The sequence below is a fragment of the Crotalus tigris genome, unplaced genomic scaffold (genome assembly GCF_016545835.1).
Source record: "Crotalus tigris isolate CLP2741 ecotype Arizona unplaced genomic scaffold, ASM1654583v1 scf7180000018252.723642, whole genome shotgun sequence".
Taxonomy (NCBI): Eukaryota; Metazoa; Chordata; class Lepidosauria; order Squamata; family Viperidae; genus Crotalus; species Crotalus tigris.
The window spans coordinates 31,794-46,603 of NW_024096906.1; the positions used below are offsets into that span (position 1 = coordinate 31,794).

The 14,810-nt window shown below is 41.2% G+C and overlaps 1 protein-coding gene across 4 annotated transcripts in view; it reads left to right on the plus strand.

Moving 5' to 3' along the window:
• Positions 1-1,191: 1,191 nt before the first annotated feature.
• The window catches only part of LOC120310651 (calcium-activated potassium channel subunit alpha-1), a 251,828-nt gene continuing 238,209 nt past the window's right edge, over positions 1,192-14,810 (plus strand). For all 4 annotated transcript variants that reach the window (XM_039349289.1, XM_039349290.1, XM_039349293.1 and 1 more), the window contains exon 1: positions 1,192-1,376. In XM_039349289.1, coding sequence (XP_039205223.1) covers positions 1,311-1,376 — 66 coding nt within the window. In that variant the 5' untranslated portion in view covers positions 1,192-1,310. The remainder of the gene's footprint in view (positions 1,377-14,810) is intronic.

The window sequence follows — 14,810 nt, forward strand, 5'->3', positions numbered from 1 at the left end:
ACACCCTGTCCCTTTCTCTCCAACCCTGATTCTCTTGTAAGTCCATCACTTCAGGTTGATCGGACCAGCTTCCATTGAAGTATGTGGCATTTGGTGCACAGCTGGACTGGAACATCCAACTTTTAAAACACATCCTTTCTTCAGAAGGTAGATTTGAAATAAATCTAATCTTGCTTGGATCCAATCTGAGTCGGTCACTGGGACAAGAACTTTTGTCATGCTGGAGCCCGTCTTCAGGGAACGTCTCTCTAGAAATCTAAAAGATTAAAAAAAATCTAATCTTTTCCGATGAGAGGAGATGTTAGCAGAGCAGCAGAATTCAGAACACTTAGTGTCCACTGTTAACCCAATAGTTGTTGATCAAAGAAGTGAGTACGGCTTATGAGATTTGTCAGTGGTGGGATTCAAATAGGGGAACAACCAGTTCTCTGTGTGGATGCCGCTTCTGGAAGTCCATTCTGGGCCTGGGCAACACAAAATTAGCTACCGGTTCTGCTGAAGTGGTGCAAACTGGCTGAATCCCACCACTGAGATTTGTGTGTGGTTGGCTAAGGCAGTGGTTCTTAACCTTTTTGAACAAATCGCCCCCTTGAGCCAATGAGGAAGTTGTCACCGCCCCCTCCCCCAACATAACCTCTCAATCACAACATAGGAAATAATTCTTCAATTTATGCAAACACTTTTTTTGTTTTCTTTAAAATTGTCATCAGGACATATCGATGCAAATCATTTATTTCCAGTCTTTTCCCCATATCTCCCATATTCTGGCCAATGGCGTGCCACTGTATGGGTAGAGGCTGCTGCGCAATGTGCATGAAGATAAGCGATGCGTATTCACATATGTACGGCGTTCTGTACTGAAGCTAGCTGGAGGAACATTTGAAAACACCAATTCAATCCACTAATAGCGAACGATCTGATGTTTTTGTACGACAGATATACAGCTATTCACTGTACGAAAAAATCTCAAAAGTGTCCCCAAAACTTTTCGCTCCATCGCTCCCATGTCACCCCTTTTCGTTCCATCACCCCCTTGAAAAATGAAATCGCCCCCTGGGGGGCAATATCGCCCAGGTTAAGAACCACTGGGCTAAGGGACAGGGTTTGCTCACTTGTGATAAGATAGAATGTTAACTGCTGCATTTTACTCGTTTCCTTGTGGTTTTCCATCACGGCCCTTCTAACTATCCTCTCTGCTTTCTGTTTTCTAGGAGGTCCAGAAGATAACTGTCAATGCGGAGACCCTGGCAGATGGGGATTTGAAAGGCACAGAAGAAAAAGAAGATACGGTGGCGGTAGAAGTCGGCTGGATGACCTCTGTGAAAGACTGGGCAGGGGTGATGATTTCAGCCCAGACCTTAACCGGCAGAGTTCTTGTGAGTGTTCCCAATCGTGGTTTTGGGTTTTTTTCTTCCCTTGTGTGAAATTCAGATTCCAGGAGTTAGCTGATGCCTGGAATGATAGGCTTCAGATCAGCAAGTATTGGATGGGATAGTTGGAGTTTGCACTGGCTTCATGGACTGACATGGCTCTGTGTGTGTATGTGTGTGTGTGTGTATGTGTGTGTGTGTGTGAAAGAGAGAGAGAGAGAGAGAGAGAGAGAGAGAGAGAGAGAGAGAAAGGACAGCGAGAAGACAACCCACATGTCATAGTGTGACCCCACAAGTGATGAAGCCTATGGATTTGTTGCGAAGCCTTTTCATGATCACACCAATGCTCAGTGACATCACGACACACATGTTGTCATTCTGATGTAATTGTAACTCATTAAGTTAGATTAAGCTGGGCATTAAGTACTAATAAATAGATGTTTTCGGGTTACATTGCAAATGCTTGATGTTTATGATCAATAGTGACCACGTGAATCTGCTTCAGTTGTACGGTGTATACTTACACCAGTGGTTCTCAACCTTTTTATACGGCGACCCCGGACATAAGCAGGCAGCGTGCATGCGCGGCGGCGCCCCCTGCGTGGCACGCATGTGTGGCGGCGCCCCTGCACGGCACGCATGCACGGCGCCGCCCCCTGTGTGGCGCGCATGCGCGGCGGCACCCCCTACATGGTGCACATGTGTGGCACCACCCCCATGCGTGGTGCACATGTGCGGCGGCGGCCCCATGCACACGCGCATGCACGGTGCCACTCCCATGCGCCGCCCCCTGCGCCGGCTGACAAAAAAATGGCGGATTGCGTTGTTTGGCGACCCCCGTGAAATGGTCGATCGACCCCAAATGGGGTCGCAACCCACAGGTTGAGAACCGCTGACTTACACAATGTGTTTGGAAAACTTAAATGATACTTACAACATGTAGTATTATGTTATTGTGATAACACACCATTAGATTAAAATTGCTATATATATATGACTGGTGATGGTCTATAAGCCAATCAGCATAGTGCTGAGAAAAACCATTCTCTGAGCATGGTGTTGTTCCTTTATAATCATTAAACTGTAGAAACAGTTTAACATGATTCATTATATCCCGAGCCTTTTACATCCAAAGGGAAATATCTCTTTTCATTTGAGCGCAGTCATTTTCAACGTAGGCACTGTAGCGATAATCCTGTTTTTGTAATGCAGAATGCTTTTATATAGAGTAAATGAAAACATTGGACTACTAAAACACACTGCAAGTAATAGGCTAATGGGGGTTAATTAGCTCTCTTTAATGCTGAGTGTATATATATATTTTTTAAAAAGTATTACAATTATTCTAAAAGTTTTTGTATGATGAAGAATTGATTTATTGCTAAAATGCCTATGTGTAGGAAATTTCTTAACTAACAATTAATACCTGCTTGGAGTTAGATTAGGGTGAAAAGAATTCAAGGAAGTTGACTTAGTTCGCTTGTGGCTATGTAGGGATTCTAGGCTGATCCCTCTTTTGACTCCACCCCCTCCAGTTCTGCCCTTCCTTCATGTGCATAAATAAATGACAAATTGTGTCAAACTGTCCTTTTTTTTATTGGGAAGACTGGTCAAAGACTATGATAAAAATATGTGATTTGAAAACTTGTCTTAACACTTTTTCATTTTATCTTCCCCAACCTAGTTAAAAAAAAAATTACTCTGCTGCTTAAAATTGTCCAACTGCCATAGAATCCTTAGCCACTTATAAAAAAAAGGATAATATGGTATAATATCAATATTAGCTTAATTGTCTTGGGGAATGCCCCAGGCATGCCTGGCTGAGGAATTCTGGGAGTTGAAGTCCAAAGTCATAAAAGGGCCAAGTTTGAAGACCCCTGAAATAAACATAACAAAATTCTGAAATAATCTAAATAATATAACCCTGCCCCAAGTGAAATCAGAGATAATACAGAGAAGTGACCTATGGCTGAGAAGTGACCTATGGATAATAAAACAAAAAGTGGAATAGCCACATACATTTTTTTCCTCTTTTTTCGCACATTAAATAAAGTAGGAAACTTGCTAAGCAAGCACATGTGTGAAAACGATTTCAGAAGTTGTGTCTTTTGCTGCCTAGGCAGCTGTCAAAAAACCAGGAACAGTTTGTGAAAAATCATTCCATTCTAAATTAATCCCAAGTATTTTGGAAACAAAACCATGGAAAGAAAAACAACATTTTGAGATGCTTTTTATAATTTAGTGGCTAGAACAGGATCCTTTGTTTCATGCTTAATTTCTCTGCAGCTTAACTTTGTTAGTTACTGTTAAGGGTTAAGGCAGCTAGGTATGTCAAGTCTAATAAAGAGAAGGACTGGACATGACATGATAGCAGTCTTCCAATATTTGAAGGGCTGTCATGGGGATTTATTGATTTATTCTCCATAGCACCAAAGGCCCATGAGTGGAAACTCATCAAAGGGAGACCCAACCTGGAAATCAAGAGGAATTTACTGACTGTGGGAATGATTAATCAAGGGAATAGTTTGCCTCCTAGAGTTGTGGACGCTCCATCATTGGAAGTTTTCAAGAAAAGGTTGGGTGAACTTTTGTCTGGGATGGTATAAGGCAGGAGTCTTCAAACTTGGCCCTTTGATGACTTGTGGACTTCAACTCCCAGAATTCCTCAGCCAGCGTGCCTGGCTGAGGAATTCTGGGAGTCGAAGTCCACAAGTCATAAAAGGGCCAAGTTTGAAGACCCCTGGTATAAGGACTCTTCGCTTGGGCCTGGGATTCGACAAGAACGCTATAATTCTGTGATTCTATTTGGATTTCCCCGTTTAATCAACATTCCTGATCTTCATGATCACCTGCCATTTAATTAATACTTAGGTCTGAAGTAGATTAAAGTAGGGTGCTTCACCATATTATGGGAACTCTGCCATTGCCTTATATCTAAATCTGATGTAACACTGAGTCATTAGCTCAGTGGTTCTCAACCTGTGGGTCGGGACCCCATTTGGGGTCGAATGACCATTTCACGGGGGTCGCCAAACCACGCTGTCTGCCATTTTTTTCCCTTTTCCCTAGCTGTCCTACTCCCTCTTATTGGTGGACACACCCACTTGAGGGTCACCACAACATGGGGAACTGTATTATGGGGTCACGGCATTAGAAAGGTTGAGAACCACTGCATTAGATCATCAAGATCTTTTTTTTTGTTGTTGTTCATTGTAACTCATTATGTGGACATCACTGCTATGGCCTATTAATCTGGGTTTAGATTTAGTATTTATATACTACTGTCCCCATTGATATCTTTGTCCCAGGCAATCCTGCACTTTTTGGCAAAGTTAAAGTCTTTCAGGAGGAGATAAGATGCTAAGAAATCATTTAACAATTAGAAAAGATAGAATGATTCAACATTTCCTGTTTATGGGGGGGGGGAGGAAGAAGCTTCATTCTCAGATGACACAGATCCTTCGTGTCGATCGGTTGGCAGACCCATTTTATTTCTCTTGTAGTTAATTTGCAGACTGAGACTCCCAGCTGGCTTGAATCTGATACTGATATACAAGGGGTTTCCTCTCCGTGAATAAATTGGTGGCAGCTCTCCACGTCAGCAATTGCTCTCTGCTGAGCTGAAGATAGATGTTCCCAGGATTGTTTTAATTCCCTGTGACTATAGCGCGGCTACAGTTATTCCCTTCGGTTTCCATAGGGACAGGAATAACGCTTCTGGTTGGCCTTCGCCAGCCCCGGAATTACGACACTGTAAAATACACAGTGTTGAGTTGGTCTTATGGGTTACTATGGTAACTCCAGCTTCCTTTAACCTATACGGTCTCTGTTTGTGTGCGTGCATTAAAAAATAAATCTTCTGCACTGCTCTGATTGTCAAAACTCTGGAGCATTTGTAGGGATGTCTTTCTGGGCTCGTATAAATTCACGCACATTGAGTTTTGCGGGACAACAGAGCATTGATATATATGTTTTTTGGGCCTCTTTCTCTGGGCATCTCCTTCCTCATCTTTTGGAATCCAGCTGAAAGCCCTGGGAGACCCTAAGACTGCCATTTGCCCCATTTTCATCAGGATCCTCATGTCTTTCTGAATAATGACTCTCATCCATATATTAGCAGGGTTTTGAAGCTCCTGGAGCCATTTTTTGTTTGAGTAAGAAAAAGCACACACGCACAGATGCATCGCGATGTGATTCACTGTTGTCGTTAGCCATGTGAGGTTGTGAAAGGCTCATCTCCCTGCCAAAGGATGTGACGATACGGTGTCCTGTTGATCCACATTGTGTGAATCACACAGGCATCATTTCAAGATGTTAACAATCTTTTTTTTTTTAATTAATCTAGTCTTGTTGGCAATAAGACTGTGCTTCTTCTTTCCTCTGATCTATACTCTGCAATATCGTAATTGGCTTTGGGGTGCTTGAAACACTGCCCGAGGTTAGAAAGTCCTCTCTCTTTTCTGGGGAGACATGGCTAAAAATGGCAAAATTACAAAATTGTTCCTTTGTTCTCCAAAGTATGTGGGCCTTGGCATCCACACGTAGTCCTAGTTAGTCCCTCCTGAAGCTGTAAAATGTGGTTCGGTGGTCTCTCCATTTTATACAGAGCCAACACTTAACCATGAAGTAATCATAATTTTACTGACATATGCAAGATATGGATCTGACCAGTGGGAGGGACGGTTTCAAAAAAGGTTTTTAAAAAATCCTTGGAGGAAAGTGCTCTTATCAAGAGTGATTACTTCAGTGTCACATCTGAAATATGTGAATTCCATCTGACCACCACCTCAAGGGAGCCATCAGCCTTCATTAGGACTTGAGTTGATGGATTCTGCCAGCAGTTGGTGTACTCTCTAGGACTAGGTAACCATTGTTAATTGTTTCTTTCCTCATTTTTTTCTCTCAGTGTCCTTACATAATTGGACAGATCCCTGTTTTAACTGCTCTGAACTCTTTCATAATGCACACCTATCCTTATTTTCACATTCTCGTCCAAATTTGTCATTGCTCTAGTCACTTCAGATTCATCTCAAATTCTTCTTCTCCAGTTTTGCTCTGGAGCCGATAACAGACAATATATCGCCTTCACTTCTCTGATATCTGCTGTAAGTTCACAAAGCATGGATGAAAAAAGGAGAAGACACGCTGTGGAGTCTTCTGGGACAGCTTTAGTGGCAGGGCGAAAGTATAATTGTTACGGATGAGGTTCTTGGAAGCCTCTCTATGTTCAGAACCAGAAATGGAATATAGCATCAGATGGACATTTAGTTTGAATAGAAAACACAGCTGGAAGAGACCTTGGAGGTCTTCTAGTCCAGCCCCCTGCTCAAGCAGGAGACCCTAGACCATTCCAGACAAGTAGTTGTTCAATCTCTTCTTAAAAACCTCAGTGATGGAGCGTCCATGATTTCTGAAGGCAAAGCTGTTCCACCGGTTAATTGTCCTCACTGTTAGGAAGTTTCTCCTTAATTCCAGGCTGCTTTTCTCTTTGATCAGTTTCCAACCATTGTTTCTTGTCCTGCTTTCTGGTGCTTTGGAGAATAACATGATCCCCCTCTTCTTTGAAACACTAATATCATGTCACCCTTAGTCCTTCTTTTCTCCAAACTAGCCAAACCCAAGTCCTGCAGCCGTTCTTCGTATATTTTAGTCTCCAGGCCTTTAGTCATCTTAGTTGCTCTTCTCTGAACTTTTTCCAAAGTCTCAACATCTTTTTTGTAGCATGGGGACCAAAAACTGATCTAATTCTTTGATCTAATTCTTCCAGGTTGCCTGAGGGATATACTTTATGCCCACAACAGAATTTCTGTTGCTAAGCAAGACACTCAATTTTACGATCATTTTACCGCGATTGTTAAGCAATTGTTACATGAATCGTGACATTGTTAACTGTCTGCTTTCTGATTCTAAAACCTTAACTGCATGGCTGTATAGTTAAAACGCCCTATCAAATATTTTATACATATATCACTGGATCATTGAATGTGATAATGGACAGTACGTGTATATGTTGTGATTCAAACTTTTTAAAAAACGGCTTAGTGTTTTTTCTGATGCAGCAGCTATAGTGAACGCCTCCCTCTAGAGGCGAAACTGCCAAAGAATAGATTCTCTTAAAAGAGATTTTTAACCCAGAACTAAGAAGAAATTTCCTGACAGTTAGAACAATTAATCAGTGGAACATCTTGCCTCTGGAAGTTGTGGATGCTCCATTTGTCTGAAATGTTATAGGGTTTCCTGCTTGAGCATGGGGTTGGACTAGAAGATCTCCAAGGTTCCTTCCAACTCTGTTTATCCTATCCTATCCTATCCTATCCTATCCCACCCTACCCTACCCTACCCTACCCAACCCAACCCTACTCTACTCTACTCTACTCTACTCTACTCTACTCTACTCTACTCTCAATTTCCTATTTCCTGTCCTGTGTGTTCTGTTCTTTCTTGTCATTTCCCATCCCAGATGAAGTATCAAGCTATACATTTCAAATTGCCATCTGAGTTTTCCTCTGAAGATTAGAGTTTATCTCAGATACCATTGTAGTCTACGTTGTCATCATTTTGATTGCGGGCTTCGCAGACAGAGGCTGGCTGTCCAGAATAGAAAGAAAGATTTCAGAATAAATAGTTGTTAGTTTTGTTCCATCAGTGCCATTATAACTTTGAATGGTCACTAAGTAAACTGGTTGAGGACCACCTAAACATAATGTTGTAGGCATTTAGAGAGAGAGGGAGGAGGAGGAGCAGGAGAATAAGGTGAAGGTGAAGAGGAACAAGAAGAAGGAGGAGGAGGAGGAGGAGGAGGAGGAGAATAGGGTGAATAAGGAGGAGGAGGAGGAGGTGGTGAATAGGGAGGAGAAGAAGAAGAAGAAGAAAAAAAGAAGAAAAAGAAGAAAGAAAAAAGAAAAAGAAGAAAGAAAAAAGAAAAACAAGAAAGAAGAAGAAGAAGAAGAAGAAGAAGAAGAAGAAGAAGAAGAAGAAGAAGAAGAAGAAGAAGAAGAAGAAGAAATGTTATGAATTTCAGAAATTACTTGTTAGTTGCAGAACTACATTCCTTTTTTCTTACCTATTGTTTTGCCCTTCCAGTCAAGATGTGTTTGAAAAACATTTTATCCCTTTTTAATTTTGTAAATTTGGTTGCAGGGCCAAGGAAGGGTGTTTAAGCCTTGCCAGTGATCCCCTTACAGTAAATATAAGAGAATGCCTAATTCTCCCTAAATGTAGGAGAACTTTTATTAATGGCGGCATTTAAATCTTTTATCATCAGAAGTCACAAGAAGCAAATTTAAAATCTACTTAGAATTTTGGTGGTTTACCCAAGAAACATGATCACATACTATCCGTTACTGTAGGGTTTAAACTATCGCAAGGACTCATTGTATGTCTTAGAGCAGTGGTTCTCAACCTGTGGGTTGGGACCCCATTTGGAGTCGAAAGACCATTTCACGGAGGTCACCAAACAAGAAAAACCCCTTTTCTTTGGCCACGCCCCTGGCACCCAGTGTGTATAAGTGGTTGGGGGTCACCACAACATGGGGAACTGTATTATGGGGTCGTGGCATTAGAAAGGTTGAGAACCACTGTCTTAGAGTAATGTAACAGCTAAATTTATTTCTAGACTATTCCAGACCACCAATGATGGTTGGTATTATTATTATTATTATTATTATTATTATTATTATTTTGATGGGGTACAATACTGCAGCTGTTACATAAGATCATAGATACCAACTGAAGCGGAGTCATTTTGAGTTCATTTCATTGTTTAAAATGGGTGTTCTCTGAAGTTTTCTGTCACATTAAGAAATGAATTATGAGCTCTGGAAAACTTGGAACTGCTGTGGTCACTGTTACACTGGGGTCTAGGATGTAACATGGAGAATTTAAATTAAAAAAAAAATCAGGATTGCACAAATACTGATAGACTTGAATTAGCTCCCTGGAGGAAAAATATTCACTGATAATTCAAAATTGCTGCATAAAGAATACATCAGGTGACTGCCTGCCTGAAGGATCCATGGTTTTCTAGCTTATGAAATGCTCATTATTGTTGAATCAAGTGCAAATTCTTTGTGATGGAGGCAAAGTAGTTAACATAATGTTCAGAGAAGAAATATTTCTGCTTGCTGGCAAATCAAGAGGAAAACCTGCCCCCTTAACTGAATTAAAGCTTCATTAGTAGTCATTTTGTGATAACTAAGGGCGGATAACTAATTATAAATCTGATTACTAAGGAAATGTAGTCTAATTTCTGTTTGTCTTCCTTCCCATTGTTTTATTTATGTTTGATTGTTTGGGTTAAGTTTTAGCTCACTCACAACGCACTGTGCATTTTTCCCCTTTCGAGACAAATAAATTACCATTTCTTTAAAATAAAATAAGTCACTAGAAAGAACATGTAGCTTTAAGAGTTAAGGCCAGCCTGTTTTTTTTTTAAAAAAAAAGTAAATATAGAAGAATGTCGGATGGTTTATTTTTATGGATTGTCCTAAAATAACAAAAGGATAGTTTTTAAAGTAAAAACATTTTTACTTTAGAGTTACCCTCATTTTGTGTCTCTCCTGCAAGAAACTATTTCTAATTCTAATCATTGGGTGTGGGCAGCGAGTAGCTTCAATTTTTGGCTTGACCAGCAAGAGTTAAGTAAGAGGCATTAAATTTCAAGGAAAAGATCTCATGCGCTCATCTTAAAACCAGCTTCACAATAAAGGGAGTGGCACTGCTAGAAATTTCCATACCAGTTCTTTTAGGATTCACATTTCCAAAATTGAAGAGCAGATTATCAAGGGGATGAACACCTGAGAGAAGTATGTATGTCTAATCTAATGGAGAGAAGACTAGGGGTGACATGTTAGCAGTCTTCTAGTATTTGAGGGGCTGACACAGAGAAGAGTGAAGTTCTCCAAAGCACCTGAAGGCAGGACAAGAAGCAACGGATGGAGACTAACCAAGGAGAGATCTAACCTAGAACTAAGGAGAAATTTTCTGACAGTGAGAACAATTAATCAGTTGGAACAGAAGTTGCCTCCAGAAGTTGTGGGTGCCCCATCACTGGAGGTTTTCAAGAAGAGTCTGGACAGCCATTTGTCCAGAATGGTATAGGGTCTATTGTTTGAGCAGGTGGTTGGACTAGAAGACCCGCCAAGGTCCCTTCCAGCCCTATTATTCTCTGTCTATAGATATTTTCAATCATCCAGGTATGGCTATCCCAAAGGTGCTTTTTTCAGGAGGCAACTAGACTTTCTTGTGTCTCTTTTGAAGACGTTTCGCTTCTCATCCAAGAAGCTTCTTCAGCTCTGACCAGACGGTGGGAAATGGAAGGATTTATATTCAGCTGCAGTCGGGGACACAGGGCAGAAACATCCTGCAGCCAAGAAAGCTCCACACCCATTTGCATACCTACTCAGGTGACCCCGAGGACACAGGTAAACTTCCAAGTGGCCTCAATGACTCTCTAAAAAGAAGGCAAATGACCGGCTGTCTACAAGGAGTATAAATCCTTCCATTCCAACCATCCAGTCAGAGCGGAAGAAGCTTCTTGGATGAGAAGCGAAACGTCTTCAAAAGAAAAACAAGAAAGTCCAGTTGCCTCCTGAAAAAAAAAGCACCTTTGGGACCTATGGTTCTCTTTTCAATGGATTGAGTGTTCCCAATACCAGTTTCTCTTTCATCCCAACAAAACAGAGGTCTTAAAGCAGGGGTCTTCAAACTTGGCTCTTTTATGACTTGTGGACTTCAACTCCCAGAATTCCTCAGCCAGCGTAGCTACTGGATAGCTGCTCCTATCCCTCCAACAGACGTCCAGCAGACACAAATGAGCAAAGGGTCCTTTCCATTTCTCTTTACTTCAGTTTTAGCAGAAGCAGCTCCAACTGTGGACTGCCCGTGTACCTTTTAAACATGCCCGATTGCTCTTCACGCTGCAGGAAGGGGACTCAAAGCCAACTAGCCAGATAAACAAACTCAAAATTGTTACGAAATGTCTCCTGGCCGTTTGTGCCAGGATCAGGACCATCAAGTGAAAAAAATAAATAAATCTCAGTTCGCCTTTATGATTTGCCTTCGGGCAGAAAGATGTTTCCTTCTGTATATAATTGGCCCTCTAAAGTTATTTTGGAGTGGAAGTGCTTCAGAAAGCAGAATAAGTCTGTAGTCAGCACATCGCAGTTGATGTTGTGTTCAGCTTACAGACCAGCTAATCCGTTCCCATGTCAGCTGTTGTGAGAGAAGTCTTGTCGAAGGTAGCGGATGAAAGTGAGAGGAAGGTTGCAATGGAGGTGCTATAAATTGAAGTGAGACTCCAAAAATAAATTTAAATATGGCCTAGGGTTCCCCCCCCCTCCCCATATTTCTGGTTCTTCTGCATTACACTGTTCTGGTGGGAATAATAAAGCAGATAGGTGACCTTGTCAGCAAAGCTTTATCGTCCTATCTTTCCCTGTTCATCCTTTTGATTTTGGATGCTTCCAGATAATTGCAATTCATTTTTAAAAAAAGCCCACGATAGTTGTGAAATCTTCACACGTATGTTGTGAAGTTCTTTGTGCAACTTTTCTGTTTTTAAGAATACACATTAATTGGGCATTTACACAGAGAGGTTGAATCAATGAAGCTTTTGACATCCATCTCTATTATCCGTCCATGGACATTCTGCGTTTTTAGTTGGATATTTAAAATTCCCTTTTCTGCCTAGTTATTTACAAAGGGGCATTTAAGAATTATATTTCTGCCAATTTTAGCTTCTTTTTTTTTTTAACCAAAAGAATGCATTGTGCAAGTCAGTCTCTCCACCCTCTCTCCCATCCCTCCATCCATCCATGCATCCTATTCATATGGTTTTTAAATATTTTAAACATTTTAATATTTAAATGTTTAAGATTAAAATATTAAAATACGTATTTTAAATCACTTAAAATCATACATTTTAAAGGTACTTCCCTACACATTTGGTTCATCAATACTTAGGATCCCTTTCTTATCCATTGGACTAGATTGGTGCAGATGAAACGTAACAGATGATGCCCCTGTAAAGTAGAAAGTTAGATGCAGTTCTCCAGTATGTCAGGGGCTGCCCCAAAGAAGAGGGAGTCAAGCTATTCTCCAAAGCGCCTGAAGGCAGGACCAGAAGCAATGAATGGAAACTAAGCAAGGAGAGAAGCAACCTGGAACTAAGGAGAAGATGTCAAGACTCTAGAAAGAGTGCAGAGAAGAGCAACAAAGATGATCAGGGGACTGGAGGCTAAAACATACAAAGAACGGCTGCTGGAATTGGGTATGTCTAGTTTAATGAAGAGAAGGATGAGGGAGGGACATGATAGCAGTGTTCCAGTATCTCAAGGGCTGCCACAAAGAAGAGGGAGTCAAGCTATTCTCCAACGCATCTGAAGGCAGGACAAGAAGCAATGGATGGAAACTAAGCAAGGAGAGAAGCAACGTAGAACTAAGGAGAAACTTCTTGATAGTGAGAACAATTAACCAGTGGAACCACTTGCCTCCAGAAGTTGTGAATGCTCCAACACTGGCTGAGGAATTCTGGGAGTTGGAAGTCCACAAGTCATAAAAGGGCCAAGTTTGAAGACTCCTGGTCCAGGGAATCTCCTGCTAGAAGGCCTGCAAAGTCCCTCTCAACCCCATTATTTTATGTTTTATGTTCTATTTCCTCTCTCCCTCTGAATAAAAGAGACTGAGATTTCTCCCATAACTGGGAAACAGTAAAAATAGGAATAGTTTGCCATCCCCCCCCTTCTTTCTCTGAAAACTGGGGAGGGAAACTGTTCCCTGTTGCAATAAACGGAGAACTTGTAGGAGAAATGAAATCTTGTTTCACCTGGAGCTGCAGATGGAATAAGATTTGGCAGGGACCTAATTTTGTCGTTCAGATTCACTCAATTCCTAGCAGCTCACAATGCTGTAGCTGCAGCTATCTGATATGTCTCGGGATACGTTGCCAGCTTAAACAAGGATGCTTTGTTAAACTGAATTTGGAATGGTTAAGGAGATGGAAGTGACTGGAACACGGTGTTAATTAAGGAATCAATGCAGGTGGAAATAAAAATAGAACTTGTGTTCATGGAAACTGTTACCAACAGGAGAGGCTGGTGGCACATTTGCAGAGTAAATTTGCCTTTTGTCGAAGCTTTTATTGTGAACCGTAGCTTGCTTTGTGAGATAATGAAGATTGTGAAGTGAAAGCCTTTTAATAAAATATGGTACTCTGTAAAAGTGCTACTGGAGTCCTTTTGATTTTTGGCTACCATAGGCTACCATGGTTCTCTTCCTATAGGGTCGTCAATGAGGAGACTTTGCATTATATCTGCCTGTCTGCCTTTCTGTGTATGTGTGTGTATATATATGTATATATCATCGTCATCCTAGCCCTTGTCCATCCACTGCAGGATGAAGGCCTCTTCCGCATGTTTGCAACCCAAATGATCCTGAACTTCCTTTTGCCAGTTGGGCTCGCCATACTTGCTGATGTCGTTGCTCCGTCTTGTTTTAGGTCTCCTTCGTAGACGCTTTTGATCAAACGGGATCCATTCTGTGACCGCCTTGGTCCAGCTGCCCTCAGTTCTTCTTGCTGTGTGACCAGCCCGTTTCCATTTCCATTCTTTGACTCTCTTGATGGCATCGCATACTTTTGTTTGTTCCCTCATCCGTGTGCGGGTCTTTCTATCTTGTCTTGTGATGCCAAGTATGTCTCTTTCCATATATATATGTATATGTGTAGATAGATAGATAGATAGAGAGAGAGAGAGAGAGAGAGAGAGAGAGAGAGAGAGAGAGAGACAGACAGACAGACAGACAGACAGACAGACAGACAGACAGACATAATTTGGGTAAAAAGAGAGAGAGAGACAGACAGACAGACAGACAGACATACAGACAGACAGAAAACTAGTATATAGTTTGTAGGTAGGTAGGTAGGTAAATAGATAGTTAGATGATAGATCCAAGAGAGATATAGAGAAGAGAGAGACAGAGACAGATAGAATGATAACTAGCATACAGAAAATTGGGGTAAATAGAGACAGACATACAGAAAACTAGTACATAGATTTGTAGGAAGGTAGGTAGGTAGGTAGGTAGGTAGATAGATAGATAGATAGATAGATAGATAGATAGATAGATAGATAGATAGATAGATAGATAGATAGATAGACAGACAGCTTAATGGGTGTGCTTCTTGCTCTTTAAACCTGTGTAAGTAGTGGTGTGGTTTCAAACTGAATAGCACAAATTAAGCTGGTGGGACGCATTATGAAACTTACTGTCTGCGCTCTAAACAAATTCATTGCTAAAGAACGTGCATATCGGAGTAGCAAGGCAGCCGGTGCTCCAGAGGAAGACAATTCTTCTCCTGTTAGATTTCCTTCTGCTTTTCGAAGATCTTCATTAGTTCCCATTGTTCGTGCTGTGCTTTCTAAAACTGGGCAGCTTGTAGAG